General features: G+C 71.0%; 1 protein-coding gene across 1 annotated transcript in view; it reads left to right on the top strand.

Annotated features, from left to right (window-relative positions):
• WWP2 (WW domain containing E3 ubiquitin protein ligase 2) overlaps positions 1-22,146 on the top strand; it is a 75,664-nt gene that overhangs the window by 987 nt on the left and 52,531 nt on the right. The window contains exons 2-5 of the mRNA XM_075939767.2: positions 9,474-9,558; positions 13,248-13,395; positions 13,598-13,719; positions 19,709-19,846. Of these exons, the coding sequence (XP_075795882.2) occupies positions 9,474-9,558; positions 13,248-13,395; positions 13,598-13,719; positions 19,709-19,846 (493 nt within the window). The remainder of the gene's footprint in view (positions 1-9,473; positions 9,559-13,247; positions 13,396-13,597; positions 13,720-19,708; positions 19,847-22,146) is intronic.

Below are 22,146 nucleotides of genomic sequence, written 5' to 3' on the forward strand. Positions count from 1 at the left end.
TGTGAACGTGGTGAGGGGCCCTCTTGTGTCAGGGCCCCAGCGCCTGTGAATTGTTTTGTGATCTGTTCCTCCAAATTGGTGACGTGTGTTACTATTGGAGTCACCCCTTGTGCTTTAGATTCTGTGTAGTAAAGTCACGTGCAGTTTAGATTCATCTTAAAGACCCACACGCTCAGGGCTGGAACCAAAAATCAAAAATCCACCTGGGTGCTTATCCCCTGTTGGATCGAAAACTTTCCGGGTAGCCACAGCTTTTGTGCAGCCCTTAGGAGTGCAAAGACCTTTTATAAGCTCAGAGTCTGAGCTGCCTTCCTGAATCTGCGGCTAGCTCTGTGTAGTTCTCCCTCCCCTGTGGCTGGGGGGGGTGCAGTGGAGCAGCAGATATTCTTGTGTGCACATTGCACCAGCTCAATGGCTATTGGGTTGTGGGGGGAGAGGGCAGAAAGCAGGAGACCATCCCCCCTGGAAGCTGGCCAGTGTTTCAAGGGCATGTGCCACTTCCTTTACTTCATGCCAGAAACTGATCTGAAAGACTCCCTGAGGCACAGCATCCCACAAGTAGCCAGGTGCTATGAGGTGGGTGAGCCTGCATGTTTGCCCCTAGTGGGTGGGGTGGCTGGGCAGTGTTTCCAGCTCTGTGGGCTCGTCTACACTGGCCCCTTTTCCGGAAGGGGCATGTTAATTTCACCTATCGTAGTAGGGAAAGCCGCAGGGGATTTAAATATCCCCCGCGGCATTTAAATAAAAATGTCCGCCGCTTTTTTCTGGCTTTTAAAAAAGCCGGAAAAGAGCGTCTACACTGGCCCCGATCCTCCGGAAAAAGCGCCCTTTTCCGGAGGCTCTTATTCCTACTTCAAAGGAATAAGAGCCTCCGGAAAGGGTGCTTTTTCCGGAGGATCGGGGCCAGTGTAGATGCTCTTTTCTGGCTTTTTTAAAAGCCGGAAAAGCCGGAAAAAAGGGGTGGACATTTTTATTTAAATGCTGTGGGGGATATTTAAATCCCCCGCAGCTTTCCCTACTACTTTCCCTCCTACTACAGGTGAAATTAACATGCCCCTTCTGGAAAAGGGGCCAGTGTAGATGTAGCCTGTGTGTGTAGTGGGCAGGGCAGGGCCTGTGTATTCTGTGGCATTGGGTGCAGGTCCTGTCCCAGGATTTTGCACCAGTCTGGCTCCAGTTTTCTCCCTAGCCCCCTCCCGCTGTGAAAGCAAGGCCGGCTGCTGCCGCCTTGGCAGGACAGTTCATCAGTAGCCTTGAGAAGTGCAAACTGCCCCATTTGTCTCACGGTTCGTTTACATCTACCAATGGTACTTTGACATTTAGCTCCTTGGCGGCAGCAGGAACGTGCACGTTCCAGCATCGCTCATGCGCTCCTGCCTACGTGTTCACTGCCACAAGCCTGGCTGCAAATGCAGTGGGGGCATACAAGCCTTTGGTTATTTCCTCAGCTCCATCAGTCCAGAGCATGCAGGGAAGAGAGGGGTTGGGCAGAGCTGGCTTGCTCCTACGGGGCTAGAGGCCTTCCTGTGTGACTGGGTTAGTCACGCATCAGCTGTTAAAGCAGCCCACAGCCCCTGTCAGTGTAAAGGGGCTTTCTAGCCACAGAAGGATCCTGCAGGGTGGGGGTGGAGCTGTGAGTGTCTGGGGTGGATAGATGCCATGTGCCTGTGGCCTGCTATTGTCACCTGCTGTGTAATTCAAATTAATGGAGGTTGTCTATCTCCTAGAGCTGGAAGGGACCTTGAAAGGTCATCAAGTTGAGTCTAGTCCCCTGGCTTCACAGCAGGACCAAATACCATCCCTGACAAATTTTTGCCCCCAACTGGGCTCCGCAAGGATTGAACTCACAACTCTGGGTTTAGCAGGCCAATGCTCAAACCACTGAGCTATCCCTCCCCCCATGCAGGTCCTCGTCCTCTTCCTCTTCCTCCTCCTTCTCCTAACTGCTGGGAGCAGCTGCTGAGAGCGCCTGGGCCGTGGCATGCAGGCGGCCTGCTAAGGAAGCTGGGAATTCAGTGCCAAATGCATGCCGGGAGCAGGCCCAGCTGCGCGTGCCAGTGCTGACCGAAGGTTTAAAGCCGCTGGAAGGGAGAAGGGGGCTGAAGCCTAGATCCCATGTGAGAGCCGGTTGGGACTGGGGTCTCCTCTCCTTACCTAGCCCTCTGCCCTGCACAGCCCTGGCGATCTCGCGGGAGCGGCTGCCTGGGTTCTGCTGGGATGTGCTCCTGGGGCGCTGCAGCCGGTGGTGCTCGGCAGTGTAGCTTGTGCAGCCTTTGGCTCTGTGGGCTGAGCAGAGCTGCAGGCCTAGAAGCAGGGGTGGGCAGATCTGGCCTGTGGAGGACCTGTCAGGGGCACGGGTGCCTTGTGGGAAGAGGAGGCAAAGGGGCCCCCCCCCCAACCAATCATGGTCTGGGAGCGGGGCAGCCCAGAGACATCCGGGCCCTGCCCCTTCCGGTTTAGGCCCCGCCCCTTCCGGACGGCCCGGGGCCACTTCACAATTTTTTGACGTGGCCCCCAGCCCAAAATGATTGCCCACCCCACCTAAAACGCTGTCGTAGGGGCGAGCGGTTGGGTTCCCGACTGCACGTGCTGCGGCTTGTGCTGGCCAGCAGGGACGTCTGCGTAATCCAGGGTCGCGCCCGCTGCCCCAGCCGTGCTGTAGAGCTGCTCAGAATCCCAGTCCTCAGGCCTGGTAAGGGAGGGGTCGTCCAGGGATCCAGCCAGTGGCGAGCATCCCAGTGGGCCCGGACCGACGCGGAGGCTCCCGCTTAAGGAGAGAGGTCCCGAGGCGCCCGCCTGCCATGCTGGGCCCTCGCTTGCTCTGCACTGACGTAGGCTCCGAGAGGCCCGGCTGCGATGCTGGGCCCTCGCTTGCTCTGCACTGACGTAGGCTCTGAGAGGCCCGGCTGCGATGCTGGGCCCTCGCTTGCTCTGCACTGACGTAGGCTCCGAGAGGCCCGGCTGCGATGCTGGGCCCTCGCTTGCTCTGCACTGACGTAGGCTCCGAGAGGCCCGGCTGCGATGCTGGGCCCTCGCTTGCTCTGCACTGACGTAGGCTCCGAGAGGCCCGGCTGCGATGCTGGGCCCTTGCTTGCTCTGCACTGACGTAGGCTCCGAGAGGCCCGGCTGCCATGCTGGGCCCTCGCTTGCTCTGCACTGACGTAGGCTCCGAGAGGCCCGGCTGCCATGCTGGGCCCTCGCTTGCTCTGCACTGACGTAGGCTCCGAGAGGCCCGGCTGCCATGCTGGGCCCTCGCTTGCTCTGCACTGACGTAGGCTCCGAGAGGCCCGGCTGCGATGATGGGCCCTCGCTTGCTCTGCACTGACGTAGGCTCCGAGAGGCCCGGCTGCGATGCTGGGCCCTCGCTTGCTCTGCACTGACGTAGGCTCTGAGAGGCCCGGCTGCGATGCTGGGCCCTTGCTTGCTCTGCACTGACGTAGGCTCTGAGAGGCCCGGCTGCGATGCTGGGCCCTCGCTTGCCCTGCACTGACGTAGGCTCTGAGAGGCCCGGCTGCGATGCTGGGCCCTTGCTTGCTCTGCACTGACGTAGGCTCTGAGAGGCCCGGCTGCGATGCTGGGCCCTCGCTTGCTCTGCACTGACGTAGGCTCTGAGAGGCCCGGCTGCGATGCTGGGCCCTCGCTTGCTCTGCACTGACGTAGGCTCTGAGAGGCCCGGCTGCGATGCTGGGCCCTCGCTTGCTCTGCACTGACGTAGGCTCCGAGAGGCCCGGCTGCGATGCTGGGCCCTCGCTTGCTCTGCACTGACGTAGGCTCCGAGAGGCCCGGCTGCGATGCTGGGCCCTCGCTTGCTCTGCACTGACGTAGGCTCCGAGAGGCCCGGCTGCGATGCTGGGCCCTCGCTTGCTCTGCACTGACGTAGGCTCTGAGAGGCCTGGCTGCGATGCTGGGCCCTTGCTTGCTCTGCACTGACGTAGGCTCTGAGAGGCCCGGCTGCGATGCTGGGCCCTCGCTTGCTCTGCACTGACGTAGGCTCCGAGAGGCCCGGCTGCGATGCTGGGCCCTCGCTTGCTCTGCACTGACGTAGGCTCCGAGAGGCCCGGCTGCGATGCTGGGCCCTTGCTTGCTCTGCACTGACGTAGGCTCCGAGAGGCCCGGCTGCGATGCTGGGCCCTCGCTTGCTCTGCACTGACGTAGGCCCCGAGAGGCCTGGCTGCGATGCTGGGCCCTCGCTTGCTCTGCACTGACGTAGGCTCTGAGAGGCCCGGCTGCGATGCTGGGCCCTCGCTTGCTCTGCACTGACGTAGGCTCCGAGAGGCCCGGCTGCGATGCTGGGCCCTCGCTTGCTCTGCACTGACGTAGGCTCCGAGAGGCCCGGCTGCGATGCTGGGCCCTCGCTTGCTCTGCACTGACGTAGGCTCCGAGAGGCCCGGCTGCGATGCTGGGCCCTCGCTTGCTCTGCACTGACGTAGGCTCCGAGAGGCCCGGCTGCGATGCTGGGCCCTCGCTTGCTCTGCACTGACGTAGGCTCCGAGAGGCCCGGCTGCGATGCTGGGCCCTCGCTTGCTCTGCACTGACGTAGGCTCCGAGAGGCCCGGCTGCGATGCTGGGCCCTCGCTTGCCCTGCACTGACGTAGGCTCCGAGAGGCCCGGCTGCGATGCTGGGCCCTCGCTTGCTCTGCACTGACGTAGGCTCTGAGAGGCCCGGCTGCGATGCTGGGCCCTCGCTTGCTCTGCACTGACGTAGGCTCTGAGAGGCCCGGCTGCGATGCTGGGCCCTCGCTTGCTCTGCACTGACGTAGGCTCTGAGAGGCCCGGCTGCGATGCTGGGCCCTTGCTTGCTCTGCACTGACGTAGGCTCCGAGAGGCCCGGCTGCGATGCTGGGCCCTCGCTTGCTCTGCACTGACGTAGGCTCTGAGAGGCCCGGCTGCGATGCTGGGCCCTCGCTTGCTCTGCACTGACGTAGGCTCCGAGAGGCCCGGCTGCGATGCTGGGCCCTTGCTTGCTCTGCACTGACGTAGGCTCCGAGAGGCCCGGCTGCGATCCTGGGCCCTCGCTTGCTCTGCACTGACGTAGGCTCTGAGAGGCCCGGCTGCGATGCTGGGCCCTCGCTTGCTCTGCACTGACGTAGGCTCCGAGAGGCCTGGCTGCGATGCTGGGCCCTCGCTTGCTCTGCACTGACGTAGGCTCCGAGAGGCCCGGCTGCGATGCTGGGCCCTCGCTTGCTCTGCACTGACGTAGGCTCCGAGAGGCCCGGCTGCGATGCTGGGCCCTCGCTTGCTCTGCACTGACGTAGGCTCCGAGAGGCCCGGCTGCGATGCTGGGCCCTCGCTTGCTCTGCACTGACGTAGGCTCTGAGAGGCCCGGCTGCGATGCTGGGCCCTCGCTTGCTCTGCACTGACGTAGGCTCTGAGAGGCCCGGCTGCGATGCTGGGCCCTCGCTTGCTCTGCACTGACGTAGGCTCCGAGAGGCCCGGCTGCGATGCTGGGCCCTTGCTTGCTCTGCACTGACGTAGGCTCCGAGAGGCCCGGCTGCGATGCTGGGCCCTCGCTTGCTCTGCACTGACGTAGGCTCTGAGAGGCCCGGCTGCGATGCTGGGCCCTCGCTTGCTCTGCACTGACGTAGGCTCCGAGAGGCCCGGCTGCGATGCTGGGCCCTCGCTTGCTCTGCACTGACGTAGGCTCCGAGAGGCCTGGCTGCCATGCTGGGCCCTCGCTTGCTCTGCACTGACGTAGGCTCCGAGAGGCCCGGCTGCGATGCTGGGCCCTCGCTTGCTCTGCACTGACGTAGGCTCTGAGAGGCCCGGCTGCGATGCTGGGCCCTCGCTTGCTCTGCACTGACGTAGGCTCCGAGAGGCCCGGCTGCGATGCTGGGCCCTCGCTTGCTCTGCACTGACGTAGGCTCTGAGAGGCCTGGCTGCCATGCTGGGCCCTCGCTTGCTCTGCACTGACGTAGGCTCCGAGAGGCCCGGCTGCGATCCTGGGCCCTCGCTTGCTCTGCACTGACGTAGGCTCTGAGAGGCCCGGCTGCGATGCTGGGCCCTCGCTTGCTCTGCACTGACGTAGGCTCCGAGAGGCCCGGCTGCGATGCTGGGCCCTCGCTTGCTCTGCACTGACGTAGGCTCTGAGAGGCCCGGCTGCGATGCTGGGCCCTCGCTTGCTCTGCACTGACGTAGGCTCTGAGAGGCCCGGCTGCGATGCTGGGCCCTCGCTTGCTCTGCACTGACGTAGGCTCCGAGAGGCCCGGCTGCGATGCTGGGCCCTCGCTTGCTCTGCACTGACGTAGGCTCTGAGAGGCCTGGCTGCGATGCTGGGCCCTCGCTTGCTCTGCACTGACGTAGGCTCCGAGAGGCCCGGCTGCGATGCTGGGCCCTCGCTTGCTCTGCACTGACGTAGGCTCTGAGAGGCCTGGCTGCGATGCTGGGCCCTCGCTTGCTCTGCACTGACGTAGGCTCCGAGAGGCCCGGCTGCGATGCTGGGCCCTCGCTTGCTCTGCACTGACGTAGGCTCTGAGAGGCCCGGCTGCGATCCTGGGCCCTCGCTTGCTCTGCACTGACGTAGGCTCCGAGAGGCCCGGCTGCGATCCTGGGCCCTCGCTTGCTCTGCACTGATGTAGGCTCTGAGAGGCCCGGCTGCGATGCTGGGCCCTCGCTTGCTCTGCACTGACGTAGGCTCCGAGAGGCCCGGCTGCGATGCTGGGCCCTCGCTTGCTCTGCACTGACGTAGGCTCTGAGAGGCCCAGCTGCGATCCTGGGCCCTCGCTTGCTCTGCACTGACGTAGGCTCCGAGAGGCCCGGCTGCGATGCTGGGCCCTCGCTTGCTCTGCACTGACGTAGGCTCTGAGAGGCCTGGCTGCGATGCTGGGCCCTCGCATGCTCTGCACTGACGTAGGCTCTGAGAGGCCCGGCTGCGATGCTGGGCCCTCGCTTGCTCTGCACTGACGTAGGCTCTGAGAGGCCCGGCTGCGATGCTGGGCCCTCGCTTGCTCTGCACTGACGTAGGCTCCGAGAGGCCCGGCTGCGATGCTGGGCCCTCGCTTGCTCTGCACTGACGTAGGCTCCGAGAGGCCCGGCTGCGATGCTGGGCCCTCGCTTGCTCTGCACTGACGTAGGCTCCGAGAGGCCTGGCTGCGATGCTGGGCCCTCGCTTGCTCTGCACTGACGTAGGCTCTGAGAGGCCCGGCTGCGATCCTGGGCCCTCGCTTGCTCTGCACTGACGTAGGCTCCGAGAGGCCCGGCTGCGATGCTGGGCCCTCGCTTGCTCTGCACTGACGTAGGCTCCGAGAGGCCCGGCTGCGATGCTGGGCCCTTGCTTGCTCTGCACTGACGTAGGCTCCGAGAGGCCCGGCTGCGATGCTGGGCCCTCGCTTGCTCTGCACTGACGTAGGCTCTGAGAGGCCCGGCTGCGATGCTGGGCCCTCGCTTGCTCTGCACTGACGTAGGCTCTGAGAGGCCCGGCTGCGATGCTGGGCCCTTGCTTGCTCTGCACTGACGTAGGCTCTGAGAGGCCCGGCTGCGATGCTGGGCCCTTGCTTGCCCTGCACTGACGTAGGCTCCGAGAGGCCCGGCTGCGTGCTTGGGACCGGGGTGCTCTGGGGGTCCCCTGCCCTCGAGGCCGGGCTCGGTGACAGCCAGCCCCTTCCTGGTAGGCAGGTGGTGGTAGTGGGGTGCCTGGGGGGGCTTTGCAAAAGGAGCCTGTGCAAGCCACAGCGCAGCCAGTCGCAGCCACCCTCCCTGCGCGGCGGGGAGGGGCGGAAGGGACGGCAGCTGGCCCCTCCCTGGGCCGTGCCCTCACAGCTGGGACCAGCAGGTGCGTTTCGCCTGGATCCCCCCGGCCCCAAGGAGGGGCCTGTGGGCTTTGGAACGCTCGCCGGCTGGGCTGGGCACAGTCTGATGCTTCGGCTGCATCTCCAGCAGAGGGGTGTTTGGAAAGGCAGGACACGCAGCCCTTTATACTGGAACCCTTTGGTCTGCAGGCCGGGGGAGAGCCCAGGGTGTGTGGGGGGGGGTGGTCCGGGGGAGAGCCCAGTGTGTGTGTGGGGGGTGGTCCGGGGGAGAGCCCAGTGTGTGTGTGGGGGGTGGTCCGGGGGAGAGCCCAGTGTGTGTGTGGGGGGTGGTCCGGGGGAGAGCCCAGTGTGTGTGTGGGGGGTGGTCCGGGGGAGAGCCCAGTGTGTGTGTGGGGGGTGGTCCGGGGGAGAGCCCAGTGTGTGTGTGGGGGGTGGTCCGGGGGAGAGCCCAGTGTGTGTGTGGGGGGGTGGTCCGGGGGAGAGCCCAGTGTGTGTGTGGGGGGGTGGTCCGGGGGAGAGCCCAGTGTGTGTGTGGGGGGGTGGTCCGGGGGAGAGCCCAGTGCACGGGGGGGTCTGTGGGAGAGCCCAGTATGTGGGGGGGGGGGGGGGGTCCGTAGGAGACCCTGGTGAAACTGACCAGGAGAATAACCCTGAGGCTACGTCTACACTGCACCTCTCGTGTGCAAAAGCCTATGCAAATGAAGCACGGATTAGCATATTGCCATGCTTCATTTGCATAATCGTGTCATGCTTCATTTGCCGGTTTTGCGCAAGAGCCATCCTTCCTGAGAAACCGAGGCGCAGTGCGAGAGCGGCGCCGTGTGGACGTAGCCTGTGGCCATCGGGAGCGCATTTTTGTGGCAGTGCAGGGCAGAGGCTCGGGCGCGGCTGCATTTCTGTGAAGCCGGCTGCTCGGTTTGGACCGGTCTGGCTCCCTGCTGTCCCCGAGCCAGCCCCCCGCCCGGACAGACCGAAGCGGACGCCCAGCCTCTGGCTCTCTAGCGAGCCCTCTGGGACTCACGACTCCTCGTGTTCCTGGGGAATAGCTGGGCCGAGGGAGCTCACCAAGCCCTGTCGTGCAGCAGCCCCGTTACGCGCCGAGACCGGAGCCTGCTCGCCGCAGCGCTGCCAGGGAGCGCGAGCCTGGAGTAAGGCTTTGCACCGTGGCCCTCGGTCCCCTAGACTGGAGAGAGCGCCCGGGCCCCCGGAGTGGCAATGCTGCCATGCAGGGGAGAGAGAAGCCAGGCTGGGGCTGCTGCTGCTGTTACGGCCGGATCCCATTTTTTCCCAGCTGGGCGGGGGGGCTCCCGCCAGTAGCCTCTGTCTGTGCTTCTCTCTGTCCGTCTGTCCTCAAGGCTCCCAGGAAGGAGGTGGTGGGGGAGAGCTCCCCCCCCGTGAGCCCTGATCGCTGACACCCCAGTCTTGGGTCGTCCATTTCTGATCCCGCAGCTTCTCCCAGCCTCGCGCGGGAATCGCTGGCTCTCGCCCTCGTTCGTAAGGTTCTTTGTGGGAAACACGGCGTCCTGCTTGCCCTGGGAACGCCCCAGCCGGCGGGCGCGGGAGCCAGAGTCTCACCCCCCCGTGTGGCAGTGTCGTGTCCCCAGCACCCCGCAGAGGGGGGGATTCGTGGCTGCTCCGCCACTGACGCCCCAGCAGCCCTAGGGTCTCCCCTCCTGGCACTGGCCTTCCCGGGAAGCGGGGCTGAGGTGTCGTGTGTCTGTGTTCCAGGCCCACGGGGAGGCCATGGCCTCTGCCAGCTCCAGCAGACCCCCGGCCGGGCTGCCCTGTGAGAAGTCCCAGCTGGCTGTGAAAGGTGAGTAGAGCGGCCTGGCCCCGGGAGTGAGGGGGGCGGGCGCTGTGTCCGGGTCGGGGCCTCTGGCCCTGCCGTGGAATGTGGAGGGGGCGCGGCTCGTCCTGAGCCATGGCCGCCTGCCCGCCCGTGCCCGCGTGCTCCGGGGAGGCGGCGGGGGAGCTGTGGGCAAAGGGAGAATGCTGCGTCTGGAGCGGCCCAGCGCTGGCCTCAGGGACGCTGGCAGGCCCAGGGCAGACCCCGTCCCCGGGGGCTGGGTCCTGGTCACTGCTTGTGAGGTCAGCCCCATCAGCTGCGTCGCGCAGGCCAGCTCTGGCCTTGCCCCAGGGCGCTCGGCGTCGGCCTGCCCTAGCCCTGCGGCCAGGTCCCTCGGGGGCCCCTTCCGGGCTCAGTCCATCAGCAGGCCTAGGTAGCTGCCCCTTCACTGCCCAGTGCCACTTCTGCAGCGGCTGGTGGGCGAACTGGTGCTGCCCCCGCCTCTGGGATCCAGGCCCCCCCGTCAGCCGTCCTGGACGGCTCCCGACCTGTCCATCCCCGTCTCTCTGGGTGCAGCGGCTCCCGGAGCCCTCTCCCAGGAGGGATTTCTGTCGGCCTCCCCAGGGAGCAGCTGCCCTTCCTCAGCCACCCAGTCCAGCCCACTACCTGGCTTCACAGGCCAGCCGCTCTGAGCAGCTGCCTCCAGCCCCCAAGTGCCCCTTTGTGGCCTGTTTTGCTGACCAGGCCCAGCCCAGCCACACAGATGGCAACCAGAGAACTGCCCCCGGGAGGCAGGGGAAGCGGCTAGGCGGGGGCTTGCCGGGCTCGCATGCAGGGTCGACAGGAGGCGCTCGTCACACGGGCCCCGCGTGCTGGCAGGGAGCGCGGGGTCGGCGGGGAGCGCGGGGTCGGTGGGGAGCGCGGGGTCGGCGGGGTTGGCGGGTAGCGCGGGGTCGGCGGGGAGCGCGGGGTCGGCGGGGAGGGCGGGGTCGGCGGGGAGCGCGGGGTTGGCGGGGAGCGCGGGGTCGGCGGGGAGCGCGGGGTTGGTGGGGAGCGCGGGGTCGGCGGGGAGCACGGGGTCGGCGGGGAGCGCGGGGTTGGTGGGGAGCACGGGGTCGGCGGGGAGCGCGGGGTTGGTGGGGAGCGCGGGGTCGCGGGGTCGGCGGGGAGCGCAGGGTCGGCGGGGTTGGCGGGTAGCGCGGGATCGGCGGGGAGCGCGGGGTCGGCGGGGTCGGCGGGGTTGGTGGGGAGTGCGGGGTCAGCGGGGTCGGCGGGGAGCGCGGGGTCGGCTGGGTCAGCGGGGTCAGCGGGGTCAGCGGGGTCGCTGGGTCAGCTGGGTCGGCGGGGAGCGCGGGGTCGGCAGGGAGCGCGGGGTCGGCGGGGAGCGCGGGGTCGGTGGGGTCGGCGGGGAGCGCGGGGAGCGCGGGGTCGGTGGGTTCAGCGGGGTCGGCGGGGTCGGTGGGGTCGGCGGGGAGCGCGGGGTCGGTGGGGTCAGCGGGGTCGGCGGGGAGCGCGGGGTCGGTGGGGTTGGTGGGGAGCGCGGGGAGCGCGGGGTCGGCGGGGAGCGCGAGGTCGGTGGGGTTGGTGGGGAGCGCGGGGAGCGCGGGGTCGGCGGGGAGCGCGGGGTCGGTGGGGTCGGCGGGGAGCGCGGGGTCGGAGGGGTCGCGGGGTCGGCGGGGAGCGCGGGGTCGGCGGGGAGCGCGGGGTCGGCGGGGAGCGCGGGGTCGGTGGGGTCAGAGGGGTCGGCGGGGAGCGCGGGGTCGGCGGGGAGCGCGGGGTCGGCGGGGAGCGCGGGGTCGGTGGGGTCGGCGGGGTCAGCGGGGAGCGCGGGGTCGGCGGGGTCGGTGGGGAGCGCGGGGTCAGTGGGGTCGGCGGGATCGGTGGGGAGCGCGGGGTCGGCGGGGTCGGCGGGGAGCGCGGGGTCGGTGGGGAGCGCGGGGTCGGTGGGGTCGGTGGGGAGCGCGGGGTCAGTGGGGTCGGCGGGATCGGCGGGGAGCGCGGGGTCGGCGGGATCGGCGGGGAGCGCAGGGTCGGCGGGGAGCGCGGGGTCGGCGGGGTCGGGGGTCGGCGGGGTCGGCGGGGTCGGTGGGGTCGGCGGGATCGGCGGGGAGCGCGGGGTCGGCGGGGTTGGCGGGGAGCGCTGGGTCGGGGAGCGCGGGGTCGGCGGGATCGGCGGGGAGCGCAGGGTCGGCGGGGAGCGCGGGGTCGGCGGGGTCGCGGGGTCGGCGGGGTCGGCGGGGTCGGCGGGGTCGGCGGGATCGGCGGGGTCGGCGGGGTTGGCGGGGAGCGCTGGGTCGGGGGAGCGCGGGGGGTGGGGCGCGGGGTCGGGCGGGGGCGGCGGGGAGCGCGGGGTCGGCGGGGTCGCGGGGTCGGTGGGGAGCGCGGGGTCGGTGAGGTCGGCGGGGTCGCGGGGTCGGCGGGATCGGCGGGGAGCGCGGGGTTGGCGGGGAGCGCTGGGTCGGGGGAGCGCGGGGTCGGCGGGGAGGGTCGGCGGGGGGCGGGGTCGGCGGGATCGGCGGGGAGCGCGGGGTCGGCGGGGTCGCGGGGTCGGTGGGGAGCGCGGGGTCGCGGGGTCGGTGAGGTCGGCGGGGTCGCGGGGTCGGCGGGAGGCGCTCGCTGGCCGAGGTGCTCAACAGCAAAGGAGACGGCCGCGTCCCCGGGGCTCGGCGGGATTCCTGCGTTAGCGTCTCCGTCCTTAGCAGGCATTTCCGGGGTGCCCCAGGGCCGTTAACCAGCCCTTGGGCTGCGTCTTGCTTGTGGCCGGGCCAGCTCTGACAGGCCGGCCGGAGGGCCGGGGGTGGGGGCAGTTCAGAGCGAGCCAGCCTGCGTCTCTCCTGGCAGCTGGAGCAGTGAGGTGCGAGCGCGGCGCGGGGCAAACCGGCCAGGCAGGGAGCTCTCTGCTGAGGCCTGCAGCCCGGGCCGTGGTGCAGCTCTTCCTGGTGCCTGCCCCCGGGGCGGGGAGTGGACAGCCCCAGCCCCAGCCCCAGACTGTGGAGACCTGGGGGGGGGGATCTTTCCACAGCACCCCACGGGCTCCCCCACGACAGCTGGAACTAGCCTAGTCCGGGCGGCGGAGGCCAGCTCCTGGCGGGTGCCCTCCCTGCCATCAGACGGGGGCGTCCTGTGGGGCGGGCTGGCCGTGTGCCAGGAGCGGGGGTCTGGGCTCGCTTCCCCCTTGGCCTGGCGGGGCCGGGGCTGGTCGGGGGGCGTGCCTGGCCCCTTGCTGGAGGGGAGGCGGCGGGTGCAGAGCTCTGCTGAGGCCACCAGGGGGCTCCCGGCGCCTGGCCCAGCCTCCCTGCCTCCCCTCTGCAGCTACTGCCCGGGGCGGCGCGAGTCCCTTTTCGGGGGGGGGGGGGGGGGCTCGGCTGGGGCCTGGCCGACTCTCTCCTAGCTGGCTGCCAGGCGCCCCCCGGGTCTCTGAGGCTGGTGGCAGGCGCCGGGGGGCTCTGGCAGGGCTCTGGGTGCCCCTCAGGCCGGGGCGGCGCGGGGGCAGGTGGCTCGGGGGTGGCTGGGCACAAGCGGCTGGGTCCAGGGCTCATGCCACTTGCTGCCTCGCAGGTGAGATTGTGCTGAGCTGGGGCCGCCTCTGCTATCCCCAGCCCCCCACTCCCTGCTGGGCAGAGCGTCCTGGCGCCGGATGCCCCAGCCTCCTCCGGGGTGGGGGGCCCTCGCCGCGGCAGGGCGGCCGGGTGACTCTGCCTCTCCCCTCTGCCTAGTGGTGTCGGTGAAGCCCAAGGTGCACAGCCGCCAGTCCCGGATCAACTCCTACGTGGAGCTGGCGGTGGACGGGCTGCCCGGCGAGACCAAGAAGACGGGGAAGCGGATTGGGAGCGCCGAGCTGCTCTGGAACGAGACCCTTCTTGTGTAAGAGCCCCGGCGTGTCGGGCTGGCCCGGGGCCTGGGCCGTGCTGCTTGAGGGAGGGGGTTTGGGGTGCGCGCTCAGCGTTGGGCGACAGCAGGCGCCGGCGGGGTGCTCTGGGCGGAGCGGCCGGTGGGGGCCCCGGGCCCCTCTTTGGCCCTGGTGCTGCTTGGATCGGAGAGCAGCCCTCCTTGGTCTGCCTTCCAGGAACGTCACCGCCCAGAGCCACCTGGACCTCAAGGTCTGGAGCTGCCACACCCTGAGGAACGAGCTCCTGGGGACGGCGTCCGTCAGCCTGTGCAGCGTCCTGAAGAAGAATGGCGGGAAACGTACGTATGAGCGGGGCCGGCGACTCTCCTGTCCGGGGGGGGCCGTGGCGGCGCAGCGCCCTGGGTGAGGGGCCCCCGCCTCCCTGTGGCGCTGCTGTTCCCAGCCCGCCTGCCCCCTCGCGGCCCGGCCCGGCCCCCGGCCTCAGGAGAGCAGCCCCCGGCCCTGGCGGGAACAAGGTGCCATTGAGGCTGGGCGGTGGGGCAGGCGCTCGGGCGGGGCGTGCCATTGGCCGGGGGGTCTGCGGTCACCGGCGCGTGGCCCGCGCGGCTGCATGAAGGCTCCATTCAGGGCCTGGAGCGTGCTCCCGGCGGCGCGGGGCAGGAAGAGGTTCGCGCCGTCCCTTCCAAGCAAAGCGCAGCTGCTCTGAAGGACAGACCATGCATTGAGAGAGGGGCCCTCTCCCTCCTGCCAGGCGCTGGGCTGAGCCGCCCCGGGCATCCCCCGGAGCCGGGGGACCCTCCGAGGCGCTGGCTGCCTGTGGCGCTGGGCCCGGCAGGCCTGCACTGTGCTCCCTGCCACTTCCCCGGCCCCGCTCCCTGCGCCCCTCGGCAGAGGCACAATCAGCCCTTTCAGCAGGCGGCGTCCCGGGGGGCCGCGTGGCCGAGGAATGGAAAAGGCAACGGCCTGTTTCTGCTCAGCCTGAGAACGGGTTGGCCGGGAGGGGAGGAGCCTTAAAGCCGCAGCGCAGAGCGGGGGAGGGGGAGGGCTCGTGCCCCCCTGAGCCCTCGTCCTGCCCGGGGGGCTAGGCCGGGACCTTCCCGCCCCGGCTCTGGGCTCGCTGCTCCGGCTGCCTCGTGGCGAGGGGCTGGATGCTGGGGTCCCGGGGCCCATGCTGCTCCCTGCAGTGCCACTGGGGGACCCCCCCCGGGCGCAGACCCCCTCAGCCTCGGGAGTGGAGAGCCCACGGCCGCTGCGAGCGCGCCGCTGGCCTGCCCATCCCCCGGCAAGCCTAGCCCCAAGGTGCTCCCCTGGGTGGGCCGGGCCCGTGGGGTCTGCGCAGTGGGGCCGGGGGATCCAGTGCAGAGGTGCTGGACTAGCGGCCATGGGCCTGGGAGCTGTGGGGGGCACGTGCCAGGCCGGTTCCCGTGCCGCATCCCCACCCGCCTTCCATCCCTGTGCGCAGTACATGGCACGTGCACCACCAGCCGCACACCTGGCAGGGTGGCATTGGAGTCTCTCCTGGGCGGCCGCCGGCTTCCAGGGACCGCTGCTCCCGGGGGCCGGGATGGGGACGTGAGCGGGTCACACTTCCCTGCCGGCCCTCCCGCACAGGTGACCCGTGCTCCTAGCCCAGCCAGGCCCCGGGCAGCACCGGCCTCAGCCCACCCACAGCCCGGCCGCTCCCCGGCGGCAGGTCTCTGCGTGGCCACTCTGCTCCGTCCCGGCGAGCCTCCGTTGGCAGCGCAGGGGGGAGCTTTGTGCCCTGGGAATGGGCATCGCGTGGGCTCCCTCGTCGCCGCGCCATGGAGCCCAGCGGGGCACGTCGCACCACTCCCGGCCGGCCGCTCCGGCTGCCTGCCGACGGGACACGTCTCGGCGCGCCACCCTGCGGGGCAAAGCTTTCCCCGGCCCTGGGCCGCGCTCGCAGCTGTGACTGCGTCTGTGGGCTTTATTAGCTGCCACGGGGCCCGGCCAGGCATGCCAGCGTCACGCTGCCTCCTGCTCGCTGGGACGGCCCAAGCTCCCCCGGCCTCCAGGAAGCAGGGAAGAGGGGCCGTTGTCCTCAGCAGAGGCCTGGGGTGGCAGGCCGGGCAGCTGACTCCATTTGGCGCTGCCAGGCCAGGCTGTGCGAGAAAGGAGCTTCTGAAACGGGCCCCTCGGTTTTCAACAGGCCTCTCTCCCAGCTGCTGGGGCAGGCACTGCGGCCCGGCGAGGCGGCTTAATCCTCCCGAACAGGCTGCGGCCTCCTCCCAGGCGGCTCCCCGGGCCCTTTCGAGCCGCCTGCGGCCGAGGCTCTTGCCTGGAGGGCTCTGTGCTGGGCCGGGCTGGGGCAGTGCCCGGGAGACCTCTCTCTGGAGGTTGGGGGAAGCCGATCCGGGGCCAGGCCAGTTCACCCAGCTGCGGACAGCAGGGCAGGCCTGCGGTGACTCGAGCGCGTCAGGCTGCCGCCTGCAAGCCAGAGCCTTGTCTTCCTTCCCTGCTGCTCGGGGTGCAGGTCCCATCAACAGGCTCCTGGGTGCCGGGTGGCCCCATCTGCCGGGGCTTTCCAGGTCCCGCGAGCGTGCCCGGCTCTCTGTGCCGCGCTGTGGGCTGGGCGGGAGCCGCAGCCAGAGGGGTGCCTTCTGCTCAGCACCAGAACCCCCGGCCTCTGGGCAGCCGCAGCGCCCCGCCCTGAACTCGCTGTCCGAGGGGCCAGCCGGCCGGTGGGGACGCAGCGGCTCTTCGGGCAGCGCATCCTCAGAGCCAGCCTGCAAGGAACGTCGGGCACGTCGGCGCCTGTACCGGGCCGCGGTGAAGGCTGCGGCGCCAGGGCAGAGCGCCCGGCAAAGCGCTTTCCAAACGCCCCTGCTCGCACGGCCAGCGGGACACGGCTCATCCGCAGCCAGCCCTGCGCCCTGCCGCGTGCTGAGGGCAGGGCCCAGTTCCCCCTCCTGCGGGCTGCAAGGGGAAGGGAGCCGGAGGGCCACGCAGCCTCACTGCCCCACAGCCCCCTACTCCCGGCCTGCGCTGAGGCCGAGGGGCTGGGTGCCTCGCCCTTGGCTGCCGCGTGCTAGGAGGGAGGCTGGTGGCCTCGGGGCAGTGCTGGCCGCGTGTTAGGGCTGTTGAATGGAGGCGTAGCTGCGGTTTCTGGAGCCGGAACGGTGAGGACACAGCTGTGGGCAGCCGTACCTCGAGCCCCCGCCTCCCCGGCTCGTGCGCTCAGGTCTGCGGGGCTAGACACGGCTGCCCCCTGCTCTCTAGAGGCCTGGCGTGACGCGCTTCCCCCCACCCTGCCCCGGCCCGCGTGGAAGGGGTCGGGCCCGGGTTCCCAGGAAGGCGCGTGGCCGTCTGCGCACACCAGGCGTTCCAGCAGCAGGGTTGGAGTTGGGGGTTGCGGCTGGGTTGGCCCGGGCGTGCGCGGGGACAAGTAACGAGGCAGGAAACGCACCCGGCACGCGCTCCTGCCTCACGGTGGCCTCTGTCTCACGGGCGCTGGCTGCGCAGCCCTCGGCGGGAGCCGTCCCACCCAAACCCCGGGGGGGGGGGCGGCTGGGGGCGCGTGCCAACGGGCTGCGTCTGGTGGGTGCACTCGCCGGAGCTCCCTCTGGGGCGAGCTCGGCGCAGGAGCCTTTCCGGCCCTACCGTGCGGCGCTGCAAATCCGGCCCGGGCTGGGAGGGAATTGCCGCCAAGCCTTGCTCAAACGGGGCCACAAGGCCCGGGGGCGGCTGAGCTGAGCCCTTGCTCAGGGATAATCACCCCTGGCCGCCTCCCAACGTGCTACCGGCCCCTCAGCCTGGCTGCTGGCCGGGACACAGGCTGGCTTTGTGCGCGCCCCGTGCTGGCGCAGCGAGGTCCCCGTGCGCCTCCCGTGCGCCCAGCAGGGACGGGGCTGGAAGGTTTCGCTCGTGTTTGTTTTCTTTCCATAAGGATGCCGGGGTGGGGGCAGGGAAGCCGGCTGGGAGGCGCCTGTTCACACCCGCCGGTTGGAGACACCTTGTCTTTGCTACTGGACCACTTCCCCCTCCGCCGAGGAGCCTTCACAACGAGGCCTTGTGTAGCCCGCGGAGCAGCGGCCCGTAGCCACTGGCCCCTCCCGACGGCGCGACCCCAGCGCCCGCGCCTGGGCTCCCCTGCGGCTCGGGGGAGCAGAGCCCTGAGGGCGGGTGGGGCCGGCAATCCGGAGAGCTGTGGGGTTTGCCGGTCTGTCTGAGGATCGCCAGGCACCCTGCCCGGCTGACGCCGTCGCCTCGGGTCAGGGCCGTTGTCCCGGCGGAGAAGCGAGGCCGCGAGCGGCGGGGTCAGGAAGGGAGCCCAGCGCTCTCCGCTCCTAGGCCGTTTCTGCCCAGACGAAGCGCTAGCAGGCAGGGAGGGGCTGTGCTGAGCTGCAGGGTCTGTCGCCTGAGTAACAAACGTGCCCCCCCCCGTGTCTGCCCCCCCCATGTCTGCCCCCCCCCCCCGCTCCCCTCAGGGAGATGGGAAACGGACGTGGCTCCCGCTGATTGTGTCCACCCGTGTGCAGAATACACGGGCCGTGCCCCGCGGTGCATGCGGGTGTGCACCCCCAGTATTAACACCTCGCTGCAGACGCTGCTCATCAGCTGGGCGCGTGCCCGGCTCCCAGGGTCACCGGTTACCGTCTGGGTCAGGAAGGCGGCTGGGGGGCCTCGTGCGAAAGGGGCGCGTCTCAGGACTGGACCTGTGGCACGTGGGCTCTGTGGCCGGGGTGCAGGCAGGGCGCCTGTGGCTCGGCCTCCGAGGCGGCTGAACGCCAGGCCAGAGGTTCAGGACAGGCTGCTGCGCCTCGGCCCACGCTGGCCGGGTCTGGGCGTGGCCATGAGCCCCTGGGACCCGTCTCATGGGCGTGGAAAGCCCCTCGCAGCCCCAGCATCTCCCCGCCAGACGGACGCCGAGCGGGGGTCCCGTGGCTCCCATTGCACGCCGTGGGAGCCGCCGCGGGGTCGCCCGTGCGCCGGGCAGGGAGAGGCCCCGCAGCGTTTGCTGTCTGGCTCTTGCGTCCAGCTGGCAAGGAACCCCCAGCTGCCCCGGGCCTGCCCGCTCCTGTGTGAATCCAGGGCAGCTCCCTTCCAGCAGCCCCCAGGGCCGGTTCCAGCCTGCCCTGCCCTCAGGGGGCCTGGGAGCATCTTACTCCTGCAGCCGGGCCCAGCGGGGGCGCTCGCCGGACAGACGCTGTGAGGGCTCGGCCCCTCCCGAGAGCTGACGCCGGACAGCGGCAATAAGCCAGCTGCTGCTTCGCGCTCTGCTCCGTGTGCCGGTTCCCCTCCCTGGCTGCAGGGCGTGGCAGTGGGTGGCACCAGGTCTCCCCCGTGCCCCTGCTGCTCTGCCCTCTCCGAAGGTCCCCAGCTTTGGCCTCCGCACGTCCGTGGGCAGCTGCCCCAGGCCCTCCGCCTCGTGGCTGGGGAGAGCTCGGCAGAAGCCCAGGAACCCACCAGTGCTGCCCGCGGAGCAGCTGTCAAGGCGTCTGCCTCTCTGAGCCCCGGCGAGCTGCCCCCTCCTGCGCGGGCGCCTGCTTGTGGGGGCCCCAAGGGGGGAGTCCTGGTGCCATGAGTCATCTCACAAGCAGGCTGGCTGGGGGCCGCGGGGCTGGGCGGCCAAGCACCGGAGGCCAGGAGCGCCAAGGCGGCTGATGGAGCGGGACACCCCCGCTGTGCTGCAGGGCCTGGCGCCGCGGGGGGGGAGGGCGGGTGCTGGTGGGGCTGTAGCCCCTCGCTGTCCCGGCTCGGGGCTCGTCGGGAACTGAGGACCCCCGCCTGCCGGAGTGACGAGCTGTCGGACCAAAGGCCCCCTCGCGCTGCGTGGGGAGGGGCTCGCCATGTCGGCGGGGAGAGCGCCCAGCCCAAGGGGCTGCCGTCTGGGCTGCGAGGGGCCCCGCACATGGTCCCGGAGCCGAGGCTGGCCAGGCGCGGGGGCTGTTCCGTGCACCCGGCCACCGCGGGGGTCGCTGGGGGCAGGCCTGTGGCCGTCTAAGGTAGCTGCGCCTGCACCCCGCTTCCCCTCCCCCAGCGCCCTGGGCCCCGTTGCAGTGGGGTGTGGCTGGGCCCGTGGCTCTGCTTGGGCAGTGGAGGGGGAGTGGCCCAGCCCCTCGCATGGGGGGAGGAAGCGGCCGTGGCTGTGGCTGTGGCGTGGGGGCTGGGGGGTGGCGTGCCTGGCGCAGTGTGGCCGGGCACCGGGGTGCACGTGGGACCGGACCAGCGCCGGCTCCTGGCCCTGCGGGGACGAGAAGAATTCGTCTCGTGCCCGTCGGAGGGCGCCTGAACCCCGGGGGGGGGGGCTAGACCTGATAAGGGCTTTCGGCTGGTGGTGACGGGGGCTCGTCCCTTTCTCCCCAGTGGAGAACACGCAGCTCACCCTGAACCTACAGGCGGAGAACAAAGGCAGCGTTGTCTCCGGCGGCGAGCTGACGATTTTCCTGGACGGGCCGACTGTTGATCTGGGAAGCCTGCCTAATGGCAGCGCCGTGCCAGAGGGTAAGTGCCACCCGGCGCCACGTGCGAGCGCAAGGCGGTGAGTGTGGGGGGGGGTCACAGCTGGGAGGACTTGGGAGCCAATACCTGAGCGCCAGGAGCCACCTCCTCTCCCAGGGCGTGTCCCGGCTCCGCTGGCTACAGCGCTGTGCGGCCTGCCCAAGGCCGTGCTCCCCCGCACGCCCGCGTCCCACGGGCCCACGCAGGGCCTCTGCCCACGCAGGCGTCTGCAGGGAAAGGGGGCAGCTGGGCTCTGTGGCCCCCGCCCCGTCTCTGCCGGCCCCCGCGGCCCCCGTCCCGTCTCTGCCGGCCCCCGCGGCCCCCGCCCGTCTCTGCCGGCCCCCGCGGCCCCCCTCCCGTCTCTGCCGGCCCCCGCGGCCCCCCTCCCGTCTCTGCCGGCCCCCACGGCCTCCCTCCCGTCTCTGCCGGCCCCCGCGGCCCCCCTCCCATCTCTGCCGGCCCCCGCGGCCCCCCTCCCATCTCTGCCGGCCCCCGCGGCCCCCGCCCCATCTCTGCCGGCCCCCGCGGCCCCCTCCCCTCTCCCCCCCGCGGCCCCCGCCCGTCTCTGCCGGCCCCCGCGGCCCCCCTCCCGTCTCTGCCGGCCCCCGCGGCCCCCGCCCCATCTCTGCCGGCCCCCGCGGCCCCCCTCCCATCTCTGCCGGCCCCCACGGCCTCCCTCCCGTCTCTGCCGGCCCCCGCGGCCCCCCTCCCGTCTCTGCCGGCCCCCGCGGCCCCCCTCCCGTCTCTGCCGGCCCCCGCGGCCCCCCTCCCATCTCTGCCGGCCCCCGCGGCCCCCGCCCCATCTCTGCCGGCCCCCGCGGCCCCCCTCCCGTCTCTGCCGGCCCCCGCGGCCCCCTCCCGTCTCTGCCGGCCCCCGCGGCCCCCCTCCCGTCTCTGCCAGCCCCCGCGGCCCCCCTCCCATCTCTGCCGGCCCCCACGGCCTGCCCCCCCCGGCCCCCTCCCGTCTCTGCCGGCCCCCGCGGCCCCCCTCCCGTCTCTGCCGGCCCCCGCGGCCCCCCTCCCGTCTCTGCCGGCCCCCGCGGCCCCCGCCCCATCTCTGCCGGCCCCCGCGGCCCCCCTCCCGTCTCTGCCGGCCCCCGCGGCCCCCCTCCCGTCTCTGCCGGCCCCCGCGGCCCCCCTCCCGTCTCTGCCGGCCCCCGCGGGCCCCCCGGCCCCCGCCCCGGGCCCCCGCGGCCCCCTCCCGTCTCTGCCGGCCCCCGCGGCCCCCTCCCGTCTCTGCCGGCCCCCGCGGCCCCCCTCCCATCTCTGCCGGCCCCCGCGGCCCCCCTCCCGTCTCTGCCGGCCCCCGCGGCCCCCCCCCGCCGGCCCCGCGGCCCCCGCCCCATCTCTGCTGGCCCCCGCGGCCCCCCTCCCGTCTCTGCCGGCCCCCACGGCCCCCGCCCCATCTCTGCCGGCCTCCACGGCCCCCTCCCGTCTCTGCCGGCCCCCGCGGCCCCTGCCCCATCTCTGCTGGCTCCCGCGGCCCCCCTCCCGTCTCTGCCGGCCCCCGCGGCCCCCGCCCCATCTCTGCCCGCCCTCTCTCGGGGCCCCCCTCCCGTCTCTGCCGGCCCCCACGGCCTCCGCCCCATCTCTGCTGGCCCCCGCGGCCCCCGCCCCATCTCTGCTGGCCCCCGCGGCCCCCGCCCCATCTCTGCCGGCCCCCGCGGCCCCCCTCCTGTCTCTGCCGGCCCCCGCGGCCCCCTCCCGTCTCTGCCGGCCCCCGCGGCCCCCCTCCCGTCTCTGCCGGCCCCCGCGGCCCCCGTCCCGTCTCTGCCCGCCCTCTCTCGGGGCCCGCCCTGTCTCTGCCAGCTCCCACGGCCCCCGTCCCGTCTCTGCCCGCCCTCTCTCGGGGCCCGCCCTGTCTCTGCCGGCCCCCGCGGCCCCCCTCCCGTCTCTGCCAGCCCCTGCGACCCCTCTCCCGTCTCTGCCGGCCCCCGCGGCCCCCGTCCCGTCTCTGCCCGCCCTCTCTCGGGGCCCGCCCTGTCTCTGCCAGCCCCCGCGGCTCCCGCCCCATCTCTCCGGGGCTCCAGGCTGCCAGCGTTGTGCTGTGCAAGCCTGGCCAGCCGGGCCTCGGGCTCCGTGGGGGGAGGGCGCGGGGTGGCAGGGCGCCTGGCAGATCCCGTCTTGGCGGGGAGCAGCAGTGAGTGGGTGTGTCTGAGATCAGGGCATCACCGACCCCCCTCCCTGCCTGGGCAGACGGGGGCGTCTCAGGGCCTGACATGTCAGCAAGCGGGCGACGACTCGGTTAACCTGTCGACTGCTCCCTCCTTCCCCCCCATGTTAGACCCAGCGGGGGACAGGAG

Source organism: Pelodiscus sinensis, chromosome 12 (assembly GCF_052426305.1).
Source record: "Pelodiscus sinensis isolate ZL-2025 chromosome 12, ASM5242630v1, whole genome shotgun sequence".
Lineage (NCBI taxonomy): Eukaryota > Metazoa > Chordata > Testudines > Trionychidae > Pelodiscus > Pelodiscus sinensis.